The sequence below is a fragment of the Myxocyprinus asiaticus genome, chromosome 11 (assembly GCF_019703515.2).
Source record: "Myxocyprinus asiaticus isolate MX2 ecotype Aquarium Trade chromosome 11, UBuf_Myxa_2, whole genome shotgun sequence".
Taxonomy (NCBI): Eukaryota; Metazoa; Chordata; class Actinopteri; order Cypriniformes; family Catostomidae; genus Myxocyprinus; species Myxocyprinus asiaticus.
The window spans coordinates 44,354,680-44,373,943 of NC_059354.1; the positions used below are offsets into that span (position 1 = coordinate 44,354,680).

The 19,264-nt window shown below is 36.4% G+C and overlaps 1 protein-coding gene across 2 annotated transcripts; it reads right to left on the reverse strand.

Annotated features, from left to right (window-relative positions):
* Positions 1-102: 102 nt before the first annotated feature.
* Positions 103-18,227, reverse strand: LOC127447912 (integrin beta-2-like). Of its 2 annotated transcripts, none has more exons than XM_051710105.1 (16): positions 18,080-18,227; positions 13,584-13,641; positions 12,774-12,865; positions 11,854-12,037; positions 10,938-11,108; positions 7,582-7,823; positions 6,383-6,541; positions 6,190-6,285; positions 5,371-5,460; positions 5,132-5,263; positions 3,477-3,664; positions 2,932-3,164; positions 2,260-2,476; positions 1,101-1,306; positions 800-963; positions 103-279 (listed from the first exon to the last, which is right to left on the reverse strand). In XM_051710105.1, the coding sequence occupies exons 2-16, from the start codon at positions 13,636-13,638 to the stop codon at positions 211-213; spliced, it is 2,298 nt and encodes a 765-aa protein (XP_051566065.1). In that variant the 5' UTR covers positions 13,639-13,641; positions 18,080-18,227; the 3' UTR covers positions 103-210. The 2 variants fall into 2 exon arrangements, with proteins under 2 accessions (XP_051566065.1, XP_051566066.1); XM_051710106.1 differs by lacking the exon at positions 18,080-18,227 and adding an exon at positions 13,730-13,753.
* Positions 18,228-19,264: the final 1,037 nt, after the last annotated feature.

Consider the following 19,264-nt stretch of genomic DNA (forward strand, 5'->3'; position numbering starts at 1 on the left):
TTTTAAAAAGATTTTTCAAAAATACTATACTACAATTATTATTTCTTTGTTTAAAAGTTTATCAGTTAGAAATTAGTTAGAATTACTGAGTACACCTGTAAGAAATGTTAAAGCTGTTTTATTTTATTTCATGATAATGTATCAAATTCATATATTTATTAATATACATCCACTCTGTGCTTCATCACCAGCATTTTCCATTCAGGTTTCTTAAGAATCTCCGGAAAATGTTGGGTTTTGAACTGTGGTTGTTGCGTCCTTGAATAATGGGTTGGTACCCTGTGGGGGAAGGGAAAAACAATCTGTTATATTACATTAATCATTAAAAGCTGTTCGCAACCCATTTTACTTCTGTAATCTTATGGATTTCCAAGGGAAACAACATTCAACAAGAAAAAATGTTGGACGGGACTTGATTTTATCTATTGGGCATTGAATGGATTGGGAAAAGTGACTGTTACATGAATGAAGCCAGGTGGTTTGTAGAAAAGGGATTGCAAAAGTACAATTTGTGACGTCAACTGAAAAGGAAATTATTTATTTTTATGAAAGATCACATAGACTTTTTTTAACGTACACCAATGAACCAGGCACAATAAGACCAGGAACACTGGTTAAGAATGTAATCAAGGTATTTTGATGTCACTTTGGCTTTAAAAGTTAAGTATGATAACAATCAGGCTTGTCATAGCACAGCCATCTTCAATTCAAAGATTAGCCGCTGTATTTCTGAGATCTGAAGAGGGTTTGACTGAGGATCAAGGGAAGGTTTTTTATAAATAGAGAAAACAGAACTTACAGACATTTTTTCATGTTTCCTGTCTTTTTCAAATCTTCTCCATTCTCTAAGGTCACTTGCATAAAGCAGTGCCTTGACGATGAGGAGGATCAGGAGACCAATCAATGCCACAGCTGCGAGAGATCCTCCTACAATGGCCGCTATGTTTGGCCCCTCAGGACATTCTAATAAAAGATTGGAAAAACATGAAGGTGAGTAAATAAGAGCATATTCATTTTTGGGTGAACTTCTTTTAACAAATGTGAGTAGCCAGTACACGTTTCAGTATTTCTTGTAATACTCCTTAAGTTTAGATCCATACCTCTGTCTTTCAAGACATTGACAAGATAATTGTCGAATCCATCCAGCTCAGTCATTGTAAATGACATCCAGCAGCCTTCTTTATCTTTGACACGACAATCGCTCTTGATCAACTTCTCAACCGTATTGTGTTTAAGATGGCCACAGGACAAGGAACAATTCTTTTCAAATGGACCGGTTCCAAAGGCCAAACATTCAACACAACTCCTGAAATAGGTGAAAAATTTACTCTGGTAATGTGACAATGTTTTGAAAACAGCTGAGCTACTCTCATGCCACTGAAAAACATAGTGAAAGGGATAGTTTGCCTAAAAATGAAAATTCTCTTATCATTTGCTCACCCTCATTCCATTCCAGATGTGTATGACTTTCATTCTTCAGCAGAACACAAATGACGATTTTTAGAAAATGATCTCCACTCTATAGGTCCTCAGAATGCAAGTGAATGGTGATCAGACCTTTGTAGCTCCAAAAATCACATAAAGCAAACATAAAAGTAATCCAAATGACTCCAGTGGTTAAATCCATATCTTCAGACATGATATAATAGGTGTGGGTAAGAAACAGAACAATATTTAATTTCATTTTTACTCTAAATCTCCATTTTCACATTCACTTTCAGATGTGAAAGTGAAACTAAACAGGCACCACATGTGACTTCCAGATGTAAAAGTTAAAGTGGAGATTTAGAGTAAAAAAGGACTTAAATTTTGACCTGTTTCTCACCCACACCTATTATATTGCTTCTGAAGATATGGATTTAACCACTGGAGTCATATGGATTACTTATATGTTTCCTTTATGTGATTTTTTGGGCTAAAGAGGTCTGATCACCATTCACTTGCATTTCATGGACCTACAGAGCTGAGAAATTCTTCTAAAAACCTTTGTTTGTGTTCTACTGAAGAAAGAAAGCCAAACACATCTGGGATGGCATGAGGGTGAGTAAATGATGAGAGATTTTTCATTTTTGGGTGAACTATCCCTTTAAGATAGTCGCATCTCTACTTTATGTCATTTTCAGCCCTACACTGATTTGTGATCATAAAAAGGTTATGAAAGGCAGCCAAAAGCTGTACAAGCTAGATATGGCATCCAGCTGTGATTTTGTTAAATATTTATTTTTATAACACAGATAATTTATTCTGGTGGTTTCTTACCCTGACTGTTGACATGGACGTTGGCAAGTAGGACACGTTTTGCAGTAGAGCCCCTTGTATCCTCTCTCACATTCACACTGGTTACATACGCATTTACCACGTTTATGACAAACAGTTCCATCTATTTTACAAGACTCATCTGATTTTGCACAATGACACGCGGTTCCCTCGTAGCCTGCATCACACTCACATTTACCACATTTACACTTCCCATGACCTGGAAAAAGTTAACACAACTGTAGATGTAAAAATTCAAAAACAACAACAAACTAACTAAAACAAACTAACTTAAATATAGGCCTGTAATGAATATTAAATCTACTTTATGATTTAAGGTAGTCATGATAATTGTGCATATTAAATGTAATTGACATTTTGCCATCCAGATAAAGGAATTTGAAAAGCAACAGAAAAATATTTTTCATGACTCTTCTTCACTGTGCGATGCACAGTATGTTCACAATGCCTTAAAGGACCGTAAAAAATTATTCCACGTTTTTTGAGAATAAATTACATCTTAAGCGTGTAGGCGTACTACTCTGTGACATGAACAAAAAAGACAATTAAATCGTTAATCGGAATTAATGGTATAACAATAAATCTTCAGCAAAAAAGGATTATGACAATCCTACTAAAACACTTTTTAAGTATCAGCTTCTCGCCATGATTCACCTGCACACTGTTTATTGTCAAATTTTTCACAGTGCTCATCATCACATTCACAGAATTCTCCATAGAAATTGCCGCCGCCCTCTGTGAGGTGGCACTGACATCGTCCGCACACACAATCTCCTTTTCCCTCGCATTCTGTCACGTTGTCCTTCCTGCATTGTGCTTTTAGTGAGGCCTCGTCTTTTTGGCCTAGTTTGCACTCACAGTGCTGTCCTAAGAATCCAGGATTACACCTATGGACATGTGGGGGTTATATGCAGTATTTTAGAGATACATAGTATAATGGACAGTCTGTAATTGTATAGGCAATAGTGGAAGTATAATACAATCAACTTTAAACAAATGTTAGTTTTAATATTGAGCATGTCATGAATATGTCCTGGTCATATTTCACCCTAAAATAAATACATAATATTTTGTTGAAAACATGTTGAAATATGACCCAGACATGTTTTTGTGAGATTCACCCAGACAGGGCCTTTTGAATTTAAAAGCAGTAAAAGTAACTAAAAACAAAAGAAGAGCAAAGGATATTTTTCGAGTACCTGCAGCCACCACAGACGACTTTGCCATTTCCTCCACAGTGGGGATGAGGTGCATTTGTGTCATCACATTCACACTCGCATCGAGTTGAAACGTTCACCTTTAGTTTTTCACTAAAGCCTAATGGCCCGATGAGGAAAGACTGAGGCTTAATACATTTCTCAGCTGTAACGGTTACCCGAAAAGTCACCTGAAAAGATTCCGTTAAGAATAACAAAGTAATTCACACAGTCTAAAATTGTGTCTTATTGCACTTGTTAATATTGCTAATATGATAAGTAAGGAATCTGCAATATTAGGCATGTGTAAGATTATTGGCGCATCATTGGAGGAGAAATGTTGAAGGCCAGAATGGCCAGAAATTGTGCAACACTCTGGACAACACTAAGAATGGGACAATGCTCAAAATAATACTCTTTAAATGAGACGTTACCATGAGCATTGATTTAAAATGAGGATTGTTGCATAATAAGAATGCTACATCTTATGGCACACCAGGGGAATTTTCTCTGAGGAGGCAAGGGAGGTAGTTCCTCCTCGAAATTTACTCAGATGAGAAAATAATTGACAGGAAAAAAATGAAATAAATAAACACTTAAAAATATGACAGTGAATATATAATTTTTTTCTGTATTGTTTGGTGTGGCCACCTTTGCCTTTAAAACAGCACCAATTCTCCTAGGTACACCTGGACACAGTTTTTCTTGGTTGTTGGCAGATAGGATGTACCAAGCTTCTTGGAGAATTCACTACAGTTCTTCTATCCATTTAGGCTGTCTCAATTGCTTCTGTCTCTTTGTGTAATCCCAGACTGACTCGATGTTCATTGGGGGGCTTTGTGGGAGCAATGCCATCTCTTGCAGGGCTCCCTGTTTTTCTATTCTAATAATTTCTATTTGCAAAAGTAATGTTTGGGAGTCTAAAATGTATTTTTCCTATTGACACATTAAAGCTGAATATATAAATAATCATCTTATGACAAATGTTTTTGTGAAACATCTTAAGTACCTAAAACTTTGCACAGTACTGTATATAAATATGTATAAATATAAATATACTGTATGTACAGCAAAATATAGGTGAAAAGTCATGTGACACCACGCAGTTCCTCCTTGTTGCTGCGACTGGCTGACTACCCTGTTATTGTGATAATATCTGTAATATATGATGTTCACAACAGATCTACAAATCGGCCTGAATGCGAAAGTAACTAGTGGAAATGGATGGACTTATTACAAAATAAACAGCTCATCCACTCAACTCACAAAATTACAATATATGTGAGTGATCCAGTTTTTAGCAAGAACTAATCTTGGCTAAATTAAAGCTCCACCTCTGTGTCATCCCCTTGACCCTCATTGCACCTGTTGAGTTTACCAAGGTTTTAACTATTGGTCCAAAAAGACAGTGAGGTTAATAATAATAATGCTAATAATAATAATAATAGCCAAAAAACAGTTGGTGCTAAGAAATTAAAGATACTGTACATATTGTACTAGTAGTGTTATTAACACGAAAATTTAAGATGAAACTTTGTCAAAAACATTGCAGACCCCCTGTGCTAAACAAATCACTACAATGTTGCACTTGCAAACACTCATATGGGGAAGTACTCCAGTGCTTCACATTTAACACTACACACTTTTAGTAAACTCACCTTTTCAAATTTCACATTATCACATTTCCCCCGGTCACTGGGCTTTTCTCCACCTTTACAGTTTGATGTGTATTTCACAGATATGAAGTCTGGGAGGGTATCATGTACCACAATCACTTCCGAGGTTAGGTTCTGTTTAAACCCCATTGGATATCAAATAGGTCAAAGCTCTGCTCTGGTAGCTGAATTATAAGGCTTTTGATAAAACATGTCACAATTCAAAATCCAAATGCACTCACTTTGTATGCATCCATAATTAGTTTAACAACATTGTTTGAGTCTTCAGAAAGCACTCCAACTGCAGATTTAGGGATCAGTTTGCTCAGCTCCTGTTAAAGAACACACAACTGCAATCAAGTACACCATTGTACAACTGCTATTAAGAATAATAATATGCAGATAATGCCCTCCCCCAATATATTTTTATTATACATTGTTATATGAATAACCAGACAGTAGTTGGATTGATTTAAGTTTTTTTAACCTTACAAATGTGCATTTTTAAGGTTGTTTTTAAAACGTGTACAGTAACACAGCAGTGGTTTTCATCTTATTTTGATGTGATAACCTGCTGTTCAGTGAGGGAAAGAGTCATCCGAGCCAATTCAGTAAGGCGGAGAGTTGACTGACAGATTAAGTCCAATGACTCCTATGTTTGATTTGGACTGATTCACCAATTGATTCAAGTGATGCAATTAAAAGAACCGTACAAATTGAATGTTTCATTTGCAAACTGGACAGCGTATTGCAGTGTTTTTGTGTGCAGTTAGCGATGACAACGCAACAGAAAATTGTGTTCGCTATGTGCTGTCAATATATTATTTTGCGGTCTTTTTCTCTCATTACATACAACTCACAAATTCACAACTCAGAAAAAATAGGCCTTTTCGTTGGAGCTGTGGTGCAAAAAGTGCCGCATTTTCCCCTGACATATACTGTATGTATGAGCTGTTGGCTCACGGGCATGATTCTAATCTGAAATAGGTTGTGTCTTCATCACATTCCCCTTCTCTTCAATAGCGGTGAGGGAAACACTTAACTAAATATGATTTACTCACTGTGTACACAGTTTCCATTTTCTTGGTGACTGCAAAAATTGGTTGTATGTTCTTCTCCTCCAGCTTTCGCGCTATCTGGCCAACAGATGGATAGTCCTGAAAACAGATCATGCCATAGTTTTGACTTTTTCATGGTTTAGTTCAGATGTTCTTAACAAATATCCAGAACTGTAATACCAGAAATGAATCATACCCAGACGTTGCTCTTGCTGTACTTGTTGTTGACAAGTTGACAGGTTTCTTTGTTTGGTTCTAGAATGGCAGCGAGTTTTCCATCACCTGCCATGTGGAAGCCATCATCTGTGGCCAGTACCAACAGCCGAGTACTACTGTTTCCCCAACCAATTTCATTCTGAGTGTGGAGAAAACATTAAGCTTGGTATTTGCTCAAATCAGTGGTTGAAGTCGGAAATTGTTTTTTTCATGTATGTATGTACAGTATATATATATATATATATATATATATATATATATATATATATATATATATATATATATACACACACACACTGCTGTTCAAAAGTTTGGGGTCACTTGTGGTCAATGTTTTTCATCTTTTGATCTGAAGGCGTATTCTTAAATGTTTCAAATGAGTTTTGTAGACAAAAATATAATTGTACCAACATATTAATTGATTTCATTACAAAACTAAAATTGTATAAAAAAAAAAAAGTTTTTGAAATGGATGACTTGACTGAATAATAAAGAAAAGCAGCCAATAAGTGCCAGGCATAGATGGGAATTCCTTCAATACTGTTTAAAAAGCATCCCAGGGTGATACCTCATGAAGTTGGTACAGTTTGTCTATATGTACATTAATATATATATAATATATATTAATGTACATATAGACATACTGTATACAGTATCTATATAATCAGATAATTTATATATATATATTTTTTTTTTCTCCCTTTTTTTCCCCAATTTGACATGCCCAATTCCCAATGCGCTCTAGGTCCTCGTGGTGGCGTAGTGACTCACCTCAATCCGGGTTGCGGAGGACAAATCTCAGTTACCTCCAAGTCTGAGACAGTCAATCCACTCATCTTATCACGTGGCGTGTTGAGCGTGTTATCGCGGAGACCTAGCGCGTGTGGTGGCTCACGCTATTCTCCGCAGCATCCATGCACAACTTGCCACACGCCCCACCGAGAGCGAGAACCACATTATTGCGCCCACAAGGAGGTTAACCCAAAGTGACTTTACCCACCCTAGCAACCGGGCCAAGTGATTGCTTTGGAAGCCTGACTGGAGTCACTCAGCATGCCCTGGATTCGAACTTGCGACTCCAGGTGTGGTAGTCAGCATCTTTACTTGCTGAGCTACCCAGGCCCCCACGTATATAATCAGATATTTTCATGATATGTTAAATAATTAATCAAATCTCACCTCGCAGACTGCAGCTTGCATGATGGCATCCAAACTTCCTTCTGGGGGGTCCAGGTTGCCAGATATGTTCTGCCTTGCTACCATTGTTTTGAATCTGTCTCCGTTTTTCGTCAGAGAAAGGACATGCTGAAAGCCAAATGCTGGCTGACATGGTTCATTTTTGTCCGGACAAGGTCTTTGGAGCTTGTCTACATTGGTGTCAGTGAATGGAAGAAGCGTCTTGTCAACAAACGAACCGAAACCTGAATCAGGAAAGGAGATTCATTACCTTTTAAAAGCTTTTTTTTTATTATTTTATGGTGTGTGTTGTCAACGTGAAATTCCATTCGCAATCCATTTTTCTTCTTTAATGTGACATGACTTGGAAAAACTGACCGTTCCATACCAGAATGGAGCAACACCTGAATGCGAGTTTGCAAAAACAATGCTTAATAGTTATTATACTATTGGTTAACATTATCTAGTAGCCCCTGTAGCCTAGGTGAAGTCACAGAAAAGGAAAGTCATTTTTGAAAGATATGTTATTTCATTTAGGGATGCAGCGATCGATCGGCCACCGATCTAGATCGTCGATCTTCCTCTTAAACCTGTGATCAGCGATCAGACTAATCATGCCTAGATTCAGGACTGATTTTTTTGATTTTATCGCAGCACAAACAAAATCACACATATACTGCTAACCCTTAATGAATGAGTGCTTGCTCAGCCCTCGAAGCATGACATTGTGGCCACTGGAGGGTGTTATTCACCATTCTGAGCATTCGCAAATTTATACTCTCAAACATGCAGAATGAGAGTATAATATGAATATGAATCTATCTTATAAATACTATATATAAATACTATTATAGGTTATAAATATAGGGTATAATAGGAGATGGCAGTGGCGATAACTTCATCTTGGACACAAGCGTGAGTAAGCGTGCGGTGTAAACAAAGATGCAAATGAATTCCTTGCATTCAGCTGTCTCCTAAAAAAATGCAGATTGTGAGCAGCAGCAAGCCGCCTTCCCCTGGACATCTGATGAGTTATGCCATGAAGCGCACATATACGCAGTTGTCGTTCACTCTGCTGTGCATAATGGCACCAAAATAACAAAAAAACAAAAAGTACGATGAGTCGCGTTGTGTTCTCCATGCGTGTTTGTGATGACGTAAGATGAACGCAAATGGACCGGGGTTTGATAGAATCAAGTGAGTGTGAAACCAGATCAATGCTGCGGGGGGCACCGGGAACAACCTTAATCAGAATTACTTAATCAGATTACATGTAATTGGATTAAATTACATTTTAAATACTCGTAATCAGACTACAGTTACTTTTTTGTAGATTACATTATTACATATTAACAAGGCAACAGCAGTAAATTGTTAATAATTTATTGATCATCCTAATCATTTTTCAATCTTTTACATTGTCCATTCTAAATCAGCACACCACTGATATCCGTTCAATAAGTCTTTGAATATTTTCGGAAGAGAGCGGGGGGGGTAGGGTTGTGTGTATTGCACTCAGAACTGATACTCGCTACTAGCCAGCCAGGTGATGATGGAGCGGTCTACCATAGCATTTAACCACTGGATCTATAGAGATTATTTCATTTTTAAGAATGAAATTACACCAATGGTGTGCAGCTCACACACTGAACTTAACTGCTTCAAAGGATCTAGTGGATGCCATCTCTAAGGGTCCTACCCGCAGGGTACACGATTGTTCAACTGCAAAATGTGCAGAAATATGGAACAAAGCCCATTGCTCTACTGTTGCTGCTGATGGAGTGGAGTCCACTGCATGAAACGTGACATAAAACTTGACACAATTGTTCCTTGCGTGACTCGGTGGAAATCTGCTGTTAATATATTCTGCTCTTTTAGAATACTCTTGCTGTTCAAAAGATAAGACTGTATCTTTTACCTCAGCTTTGTATTAGGTGATGGACTATAAGTAAGCAGTAAGGGTTAAAAGTGTTGCAGTGTTTTTAGATGAAAGCTTTGACTTAGCAATGTCATTGCTGTTGATTTTATGGTCAATAATGTTTGTAATGTTGCTATCGTTTAATGCACTTAAAATGAACTTGATGTCTCAGTGTTTTGAATTATAAACTTTGGCCACGCACTGTCATTTCTGTTAGATTTAATGTTTATTTCATTCATGTAATTTTTAAAGCACTTTTTAAAAATGTCATAAGGAGCTCTTTTAGTAAGACTCTTTTTGTTAGTTATAAAAAATGGAACACATTTTCTTCCTCTTTGTACTTTTTTGTTAAAATGATTATCCTACTCAAATGCATGTGTCATAAAATAAAATTGAATTAGTTTGAAAGTAATCCAAAAGTAATCAGATTATATTACCCCAAAAATGTAATCTACGATATTACGTTACTGATTGCATTTTTTATCATGTAATTTGTAATCAGTAACTGATTACAATTCACAAGTAATCCGCCCAGCACTGATTACAAAGAAGTATTTAGAATAATGTGCATTGATAAATTGTTGACAATAACACCAGGAACATGCATTAAAGGGATAGTTCACCCCAAACTGAAAATTTTCTCATCATTTACTCACACTCAAGCCATCCCATTTCTGTATGACTTTCTCTCTTCTGCAGAACACAAACCAAGATTTTTTGAAGAATATCTCAGCTCTTTTGGTCCTCACAATACAGGTGAATGGTAGCCAGAACTTTGAATCTTCAAAAATCACGTAAAGGCAGCGTAAAAGTAATCCATAAGACTCCAGTGGTTTAATCCATATCATCTGAAGTCCTATGACTGGTGTGGGTGAGAAACGGATCAATATTTACAGGAAGCCCCTTTTTTCTTTAAATATTCACCTTTGACTAGTCCTGACCAGTAGGTGGCGATATGAACAAAGAATGTGAATTGTCAAAAACAGAGTTAGTAGAATTTAAAAGTGAAAGTTTAGATTTATGGTGAAAAGGACTTAAATATTAATCTCTTTCTCAACCACACCTTTCCTATCGCTCCTGAAGATATGGAGTCTTATGGATTACTTTTATGCTGACTTATGTGATTTTTGGAGATTCAAAGTTCTGGCCACCATTCACTTGCATTGTATGGACCAACAGAGCTGAGATATTCTTCTAAAAATCTTCATTTGTGTTCTGCAGAAGAAAGAAAGCCATACACTTCTGGAATGGCATGAAGATGAGTAAATGATGATAGAATTTTAACTTTGGGGTGAACTATTCCTTTAAGACAGTAAATATGGTCAAATTTGTTTTTCAAAAAAAAAAAAACACACACACACACACACACACACACACACACACACACACACATATATATATATATATATATATATATATATATATATATATATAAACTCACCTATTCTGGCATTGCCAGTGATTTTAGTAAGCTCATCAAGTAAATCTTTGCCCAGCTTTTTCACATTCTCCAAATCATCTTTCATAGAGTAGGAGAGATCCATCAGGTAGTAAAGATCCACAGGATAGCCTTCTGCCCTTTTAAATTCAAAGTCAAAAGTGTGGGGCCTTCCTGAGAAAACAAAAAAAATCGAACTTATATATTCTTTTAGAACCACATTTAAAAAGAATAGATAACATTCACACATCACAAGCCAATCAATTATTTAGCCCTTTTTGGCGAATCGCACCTGCAAAATCCAAAAACTGTATTTCTAGGTTTAATTAATATTTTGAATAGACTTGAAAAGCTTAGGCTTACCCCTAAACCTAACCCTCACAAAAAACTTTCTGCATTTTTACATTTTCAAAAAAACATTGTTTATTATGTTTTTTAAGCAATTTGAATTATGGAGACACTAGAAATGTCCTCATAAACCACATTTATAGCATAATACCCTTGTAATAACCAGGTAATTTTAGGTTTCTTACCTAAAATTCTTTTCTTGTAAACCACCCAAACCCGCCCACACACACACACACACATACACATGCACACACACACACACACACACACACACACACACACACACACACACACACACACACACACATATATATATATATATATATATATATACACACTTTTTTATATATGTTATTTCATTTGAAAATGCATTGATTTTGCTACTTTTACTCCTTTCGACCACAACGTTCCTGGACTGAAAACCTTTAAGACCTACAAAAATGCACTTTATTACCACATACTTTGGAAAACTATGACGTTAGGAAACTGACAACAACATTTTCAAATGAAAACAGATTAGTGTGGATGTAGCTTAAGTGTATTGTAAATAAGCCCAAAGAATAGAACATACCTGGTCTGAGATTCAGTTTTACTTCTTGTGGTTTGATTTGCACTGGGTTATTCAAAGGCTTGTTTGCTATTGGTACAAAGTCATTCGGAGGATTTTCTATATCTGTAGATGCACACCCCTTTTCTTTAAGCACAGCAACAGTGTCACAACGCGCAGCTTCCTGCTCCCCAGTCTTGGTGAAATTCTGTGGTTTAAATTAGATAGAAAGCAGGATGTGAAGGAGATCTTGACAGTTTCTTTAGTTAAAATAACTGAGAATCAATGTTGGATAACCAACGTGAAGGATCAAGAACGCTCTGCCTCAGACCACGGACCGCCCACAATCCTTTTACTGACTTCAGCTGCATATTGCACTCAAAACTGGAAAGCACTTGTGAAAATCACAAGTTTAAATAAGATTTCACAACACCAATGCAACTTTCAGAAGTCAAGTTTGTAGTAGTTGACCAGGAAACAAAATTGTCTTTAAAAGGTACGAAGTGTAGCTATTATATCAATGGATTTACCAAAGTTTTCAGTTTTATAGCTTCTGATTCTTGAAAGATATTCATAGTTTTATTTGAGGCACTTAGTGAGAAAACAATATATTTAAAAGCGGAAAAGTATATGTTTGTTATCACTGGTCCTAAACGGCATGTAATGTTCCCTTAAAATGTCAGTTAGATGGTCTCTTCCTGTCTAAGAAGGCAGTACTTGGCCAGAATGAGCTGCAAAGTGGATCAAACTTTATGCTGAAAGTCAAAACATTCTGTCTAGGCGAGACTATGTATCAAAACATTATTACATGAGGGCTCAGTTCAGGCAATTCTTTCTCATTTTTGAACTCCAATTAAATTGTGTTGCATATTTTCCCCACTACTGAGATCTTAATATCTGCACCATTATCAAGATAATCTACCACTCTTTAAAGCAGGGCTTACCACATGTTTACACCAGGCACAGCCGGGCCCGGACTTGATGCAGTCTCCACATGTGTTTACTGACGCTTTTAAGCATTGCTCCTGAGTGTAGACTACAACAAACAGTTTAAACTTCAGTTCCATCTTTAAACAATCTTTTCATGATTCACCATGCTGGATTTTTGCTCAGTAACATTTCAAAGAATTAAAAAAAAAAAAAAATTTTTTTAAAGCACAGTACAAACTGCATATATTTGTGAGATACAGGCTCAATTCCAGAACCTAGTGGGCTGCCTATGTTGGCGCAAGCTCTACTCAAAATCAATTGGGAGTCAAGTCTCTTGTGCATTTCATGTGAGAAGTACTATTTGAGGTCTCTTACATGCCATACTGGTGGAACTTTCTGGAGAACCTTTGAGCTTAAAGGAGCCTCAAATATTCTATTTATGCACTTGAGAATATACAAGATATTTCAAGAGCCTCAAAGTCTTTCTCTTATGATGGGGTTACTGAAAGAACCATTGACAGTGCTTAGAGGTCTTTCGAGTTCTTGAAGAAATACAGTAAAAGCAAGTGTTTCAAGCTAATTTATTTCTCTAATAATATCACATTATATTACAAATCCTTGTCTGATTAGTTGGCCATGGGTGCGTGGCTCTCATTTAAGCTTTGATGTAGCTTAGAAAACACTTGCCTATGTAGGCAGTAGATAGCAATGCAGCTCACTAGGTTTTGGAACAGAGCAACTGTTCTCTGACTGAGGTCTGATATAATCTTGAAAATGTAAAATGCAGTTTAAGAACATCTGCACAAATTGTATAACATACTTACCATGTCTTCCCATCAACAACAGGAGAAGGCTCCTCAGACACAGTGACTGAAGCATTTCCTGTTGAAAACAGCATTCCTTATTATCAATTTGACCAAACACAGTACATACAGTATATCTCAATCCAAAAATGTTACAAGTTCGTCACCAAAAAGAGAGGAAATTAACTTGCTGTCTTAAAACCGAGATGGGAATCTACATCTAAATATGCTGTATTCTGCATCACTTCTGATCAGTTTTGCAACAGTTATGCAACAGTTGTGAAAGGCACTGCACGGAAGAAGTATCAACTTGAAAAACAGCAGAAGATTTTAGCAGAAGTAAATGTGGGTGACACATCTCAGAGAAGGGAGTGGATGCTATTCTGTATGTGGCTATTGCTGCATGCATTTGTCATTCATAGCTTCATCGTGGATCTACCCCTTCGCCCGGTAAAACTCATAACATGATGGTTAATTTAGCCCACTCAGAAAGCTTGAAATGTTTGTAGTGGTTTTTACATTAATAACAAACAAAAATAGAAAACAATTTCTATGCAGAAATTTGCAAGAGAAATTTACTCTAATTAGCAAATAAATATGACAAGGCTTTCTACTTTAGGATTGATACAAGATGACACATTGTAAAGATAACAAACAATAATATATAATATTTACTTGAAGCCAGAGCATTCATTTTTACATATGTGAATTGAGTACACATGTTGAATTTACTTAATATTTTCAAGTTCATGCTTAAACTAACTGATTAAATATAGAAAGTACTTAATCTTTTCTGCTATATTTACCACAAAATATTTTTTTTTGTGTATATTTACACCTTAGTTTCTACAGCGAGATGAAAGTGGTAAGCAATACGGCATTTTATGGACTGTAAAAATGCTTACAGCAAAAGAAAAAAAGTTCACTCTAGAAAAAATAAAAAATAAACATTTTGTCACCATTTACTTACCCCTATGTTGTTCCAACACTGATTTATATTATTTTTGCCATGAAACACAAAAGATGTTAGGCAGAATGTTTGAGCTTATGTTTTCAGTACCAAAAATTTTAAAGTGATCTAAAGGCCCTGATTTACTAAGACCTTAACTAAGTGCTAATTTGCTTGTGCAATCTAATCAAATTGCTTGTACTCGTTGTGGTTGAATTGCAGGTAATTTACTAAGAAAAACTGCGCAAAGAGATGCACATGCAAATGAGGCTTTTGCGTGTGCCAATTGCACCAAATGCACACTCACAGTACGGCTCTCACTAAATAATAATATGGCATTTATTCATAAATATATTTACTAATAGAATTATACAATATCATTATAAAATCCCTGCTATTTAGCAAGTGTAAGAGTAGTTGATGAGATTAATTTACAAAGAAGAAAATACCATATTATGTTCACGTTTAGCCATCACACCAATGATTTACATTAAAACTAAATCTGAATTTCAAACCACAAATATCGTAACCATGTTTAAGTTGCGCTTGAGAGAGACACAGAGGCTGCCAGCACATGTTGCTAATTTTATGGGAGCCAAACACACTTGTTTGGAGTACTGGTGCGCACTGGCCGGACCACTTCAATCGAGCACTGGGTAGAACCAACACTTAAAATATTTTGACAGTTAAAAACAATGTTTAAAACATTGAATTGCTTTTTTTTTAGCTAAGAGTTATAGGAGATGGATGATCATTAGCATCATTAGACATAAATACATTTCCCATTGATGTGTGTCATCAATGGGTGTTCTATGTATTTTCCGTGGTCCAAGTCTCTTTTTTGCCACAATAGCATTGTTTCCACTATCGGGCCAAATGAGGGCGTGCTAGTGCTGCCAGGGCCAGTTGCATTCCCACTGTCCCTTCTGGGGGTTCATCGTGCCACCTTGGGGCTTTCTTGGGGCCAATGGCCCGCCTTTGGCCCGCTGATTACCGTTGGGCCAAACAAGGCCAGCTGGGGACTGAGGCAGCGTCGATGTCAAAGGCAGAGTTTCGCCGAACTTGCTAGGTTGTGTATCCAGCGTCCAATGGGACAGGTTCAGGGAAAAATAAGAGAAATTGCAGGCACAGTACAAATCCGTTATAACCCACAATAGACAAAGAGGTGCCCAAAAAAAGGACTTTCTGTGGTTCGAGATCATGGATGGTGTGTTGGGACATCATTCCCTGTTAGAGGATGACTACACGGGACACCATGGCAGTTACAGAAGGTGAGTTGTCAATGCTAACTTGTCTTGCTAGCTAGCTAATGTTTACAAATAATATAAACACGATATTCTACATAACATGGTACCTCAGCTTGAGCTTCCCTCTTGCTTGTGAAATGGGTGGGGTGTGTGATGTTGGCAGCAGGTTGGCACATTAAGGTTTTAGTGCAACGCTGTGGGGCCTTTGCAAGTAGATATAGATGCAGGCCGTATATCTCCAAATGTGGGCGGAATCTCCAAAATAGGTTGTGGTTTCTCCAGAAGGGGGCATGGTAATTCCAAAAGAGGTATGTGCTAACTCCAATGGGGGGACACCTCCACAGATGGTTTGCTGGTGGTTTGGAGCTCCTGTCCCTTTTTGGAGCTCTGTCTGTGGCTATACACTTCTCAGCATTTAGCTCGCTGGTGGGAATGCAGATCGATTTTGGTCTCGAGGACCAATGCTATTGGCCTCGGCTGGCCAGTTGATAGCCCTGGCTCACACTGGCCTGATAGTGGAAATGCGGCTAATGACAGGATAATGCACAGCTCGATTCAAATTAATACCTGCATTTTTTCATTCATATTAATTTGCTCTTGCAATTTATGAAATGACTTTCAGGCTCAATAAATCCCTTCGCAAGTGCAATTTGATGTATTTGCATCGACATTTGCCTTTATTATGCACATTTGAAGGCATGCCTCTAAATTCCATATTGCAGTATGCATGCAGTAACATGCATAAATTGTCAATACGTGCTATTTTGCGCATCTTAAAGATGCAATACTTAGAAGACTACTGTACGTTAGTAGATCAGCTCAGACCTTTTTTGAGCGTGCTATCAAGTTTGCATATGTTTTTATACATGTAAACCTGTAGTAAATCAGGGCACAAGTCTTTTGAAGTAATACAAAAGTGTTTTGTGAGGAAAAGACCAAAACCGTTATTCACTGATAATCTTCCCCTCTGTCACAGCTCTCAAATATATTTTGTGGTCAATTTTTAAATATGTGTTGCGATGACACGTGAACATGAGTGAACAAATAGTGATTGGCTTCAATGACTTTAAAAATTTTTTAATTGAACTCAAGCCAAATGGTATTTGTGAGCTCTGGTGGAAGGGAAGATGTTGACATAAGTGTTGGTCCATTTCTCACACGAAGTGTGACTGCAGAAGACTTCGAATATAGTGCTCCACATTTATGGACTACTATTTTGAAACTTTTGTGGTCATAGGCATCACTTACTGGTAGGATATTTCTTGACCACTTTTTTATTTTTAATGAGTGGTTTCTGCAATTCTTATCAGTTGCAGAAAGCGACAATGTTCTCTCACGCTGACAGCTTTGTCAGACACACACTCTACATATCTATTGCTTTTACACAGCTCATGATCCGTTCCAGAGAAATCTTAAAATAAAATGCAAACCCTGAACCCCTTGTACTCAAAGCGACAACTTAATCAGTCAACCAATTAGTTAAACTTAATATTAAAATTTTGATTTATATATTTATCCACCAACCTACGAAATCCTCGGAATGACAGTGGCAGATGTACGAATAAAGTGATCTAATTAAGTACGTACATAGCTGATCTCAATACATAACATAAAACTATTTATTTATCAAAACAGTAAAAGATTGTTTAAAATTATTTGGGCATAAACTAAATATACAGATTTTTAAAACAAAGTGAGCCCTTACGGTGCTTTTCTGTCCTTTTTGGAGCTTTGCACTGGCAGTATAAAACTTTCCACTTTTGTTGTTAGGAAAGGAGCTGCTCAGACATTGCACCTAACATTTTGTGTTAAATGGAATAAAGATAATAAACCTGAATTGGAAAGACATTAGAGTGAGTAAATGTTTGCAAAATGTTATTTTTGGGTGAACTATTCATTAAAGGTAATGCTAGTATGAAGTAGATATTTTATATCTGTAACAATTCCACAATCCTCCACGAATGTAGTAAATGGAGATATTGTCATCACACAAGTTCTCCAAATCCTTTAGAGAAATTCTCTTTACAAATTTTAAACACAAAAAAATATATATTTTAAGTTTAATGATTTTTGTACTGGCTAAAGAGGTTACATAGGCTATTTTATACACAGTAAATCAACATCACAATTATTAATATTATTCGGATTCATCTTTGATAATACTTAGTATGGGTTTGTTAGTGAACACAATGCTATGCAGATAGGCAAGATATAACTGTTCTATAAATATGGAGTCACTTTAGTAAAAGAAACTACTCTAGTCATAATTTTTCACATAATTTGTTAAAAAAGTTTAAAGCAACAAATTTGCCCATACTTACCGTTGTTAAAATGCAGCAGCTTTGAGAAATACTACCGTCATGAGTGGGTATGAGAATTTTTTTTGGTTTCCTGAAACAGATCACAGTTGCTTCAGCACAGAATAGAAGTTAGCAAACTGTCGTACACATGACAGGAAGAGAGAGAGGAAGTAGAGTGAAGTAAGTCCTGTGAAAAAGAAAGGGTGGTGATCAAGGGCGATTAGACAATGCAAACCCAAAACCACCACCATATGTACTGTTAAGTTTTCACCATGTCGGTACCCCAGGATGATTTACAGGCCTAAAACTAGATTAGACTAATCTTAAGATTTTGAATTTTTGGATGTTTTACAATAGATATTCATTTGGCACCACAACTAAGATACCTTCAGTTCTTTATTTGATTAGTAGACTTCTTAAAGGAAAAGTTCACCCCTTAAAATGAAAATTCTGTCATTTGTGCAATTCCAAACCTGCGTGACTTTTTATTGTGATGAACATAAAAGGAGATGTTTTGCACAATGTCTGCTATGAAAGTGGACATTGATATTTAATGCCAAACTCCATGCAATAAAAAGGACAACAACAAAAAAAAAAGCATAATAAACGTACCATTAAAGTTTCCCATATGTCTTATGCGCTATATTCCAAGTATTTTAAAGCCATATGATAGCTTTATATGATGAACAGACTGAAATTTGTCATTATTTTCTGAAAATGTCCCCCTCCACCATGGCCCTCAAATATACAAAAAGGTGTTTTTTTATATATTTTTTTTTGGTGTCCTTTTTAGAGCTTGAAAGTAAAAAACACCGTCCACTTTCTTTGTATGGAAAATAGTGGATAAATATCTCCTATTGTATTCCATGAATATGGAATGATATACAGGTGACCGTGAACATTGTTTGTTGTGCCACACTTAAAATGGCATGATATAATTCAACATTCATGAAGAATAATATAAGTGCATTCCATTTTGTTTGAATATTCGTTTATCATTTCTTTTGCAGGCAAATGCAAGATACAATTCCTGTGAAGTTCACACCTCTGACCAAAACAAAACGAACACTAAAAACTGAACAGGACCATTAAGTGTGTTTTGAAAAATGTAGAAAATGATTTATGCTACTTTCAAAAATTATAAAGTAGAATCTTGCTGTGTTTCTTTGGTGAATACAAAAAAAAATATGTTCCTGAAGAAGGAAG

What these genes read in the sequence shown, in the direction of transcription:
- LOC127447912 (XM_051710105.1), bottom strand. Translation starts at nt 13,638, where the DNA reads ATGCTTCAGTCACTGTGTCTGAGGAGCCTTCTCCTGTTGTTGATGGGA. An exon ending in ACAGCAAGAGCAACGTCTGG is followed by an intron (nt 6,286 to 6,382) that starts GTATGATTCATT and finishes ATCTGTTTTCAG; the next exon opens with GACTATCCATCTGTTGGCCA. An exon ending in GTCGTCTGTGGTGGCTGCAG is followed by an intron (nt 3,165 to 3,476) that starts GTACTCGAAAAA and finishes ACATGTCCATAG; the next exon opens with GTGTAATCCTGGATTCTTAG.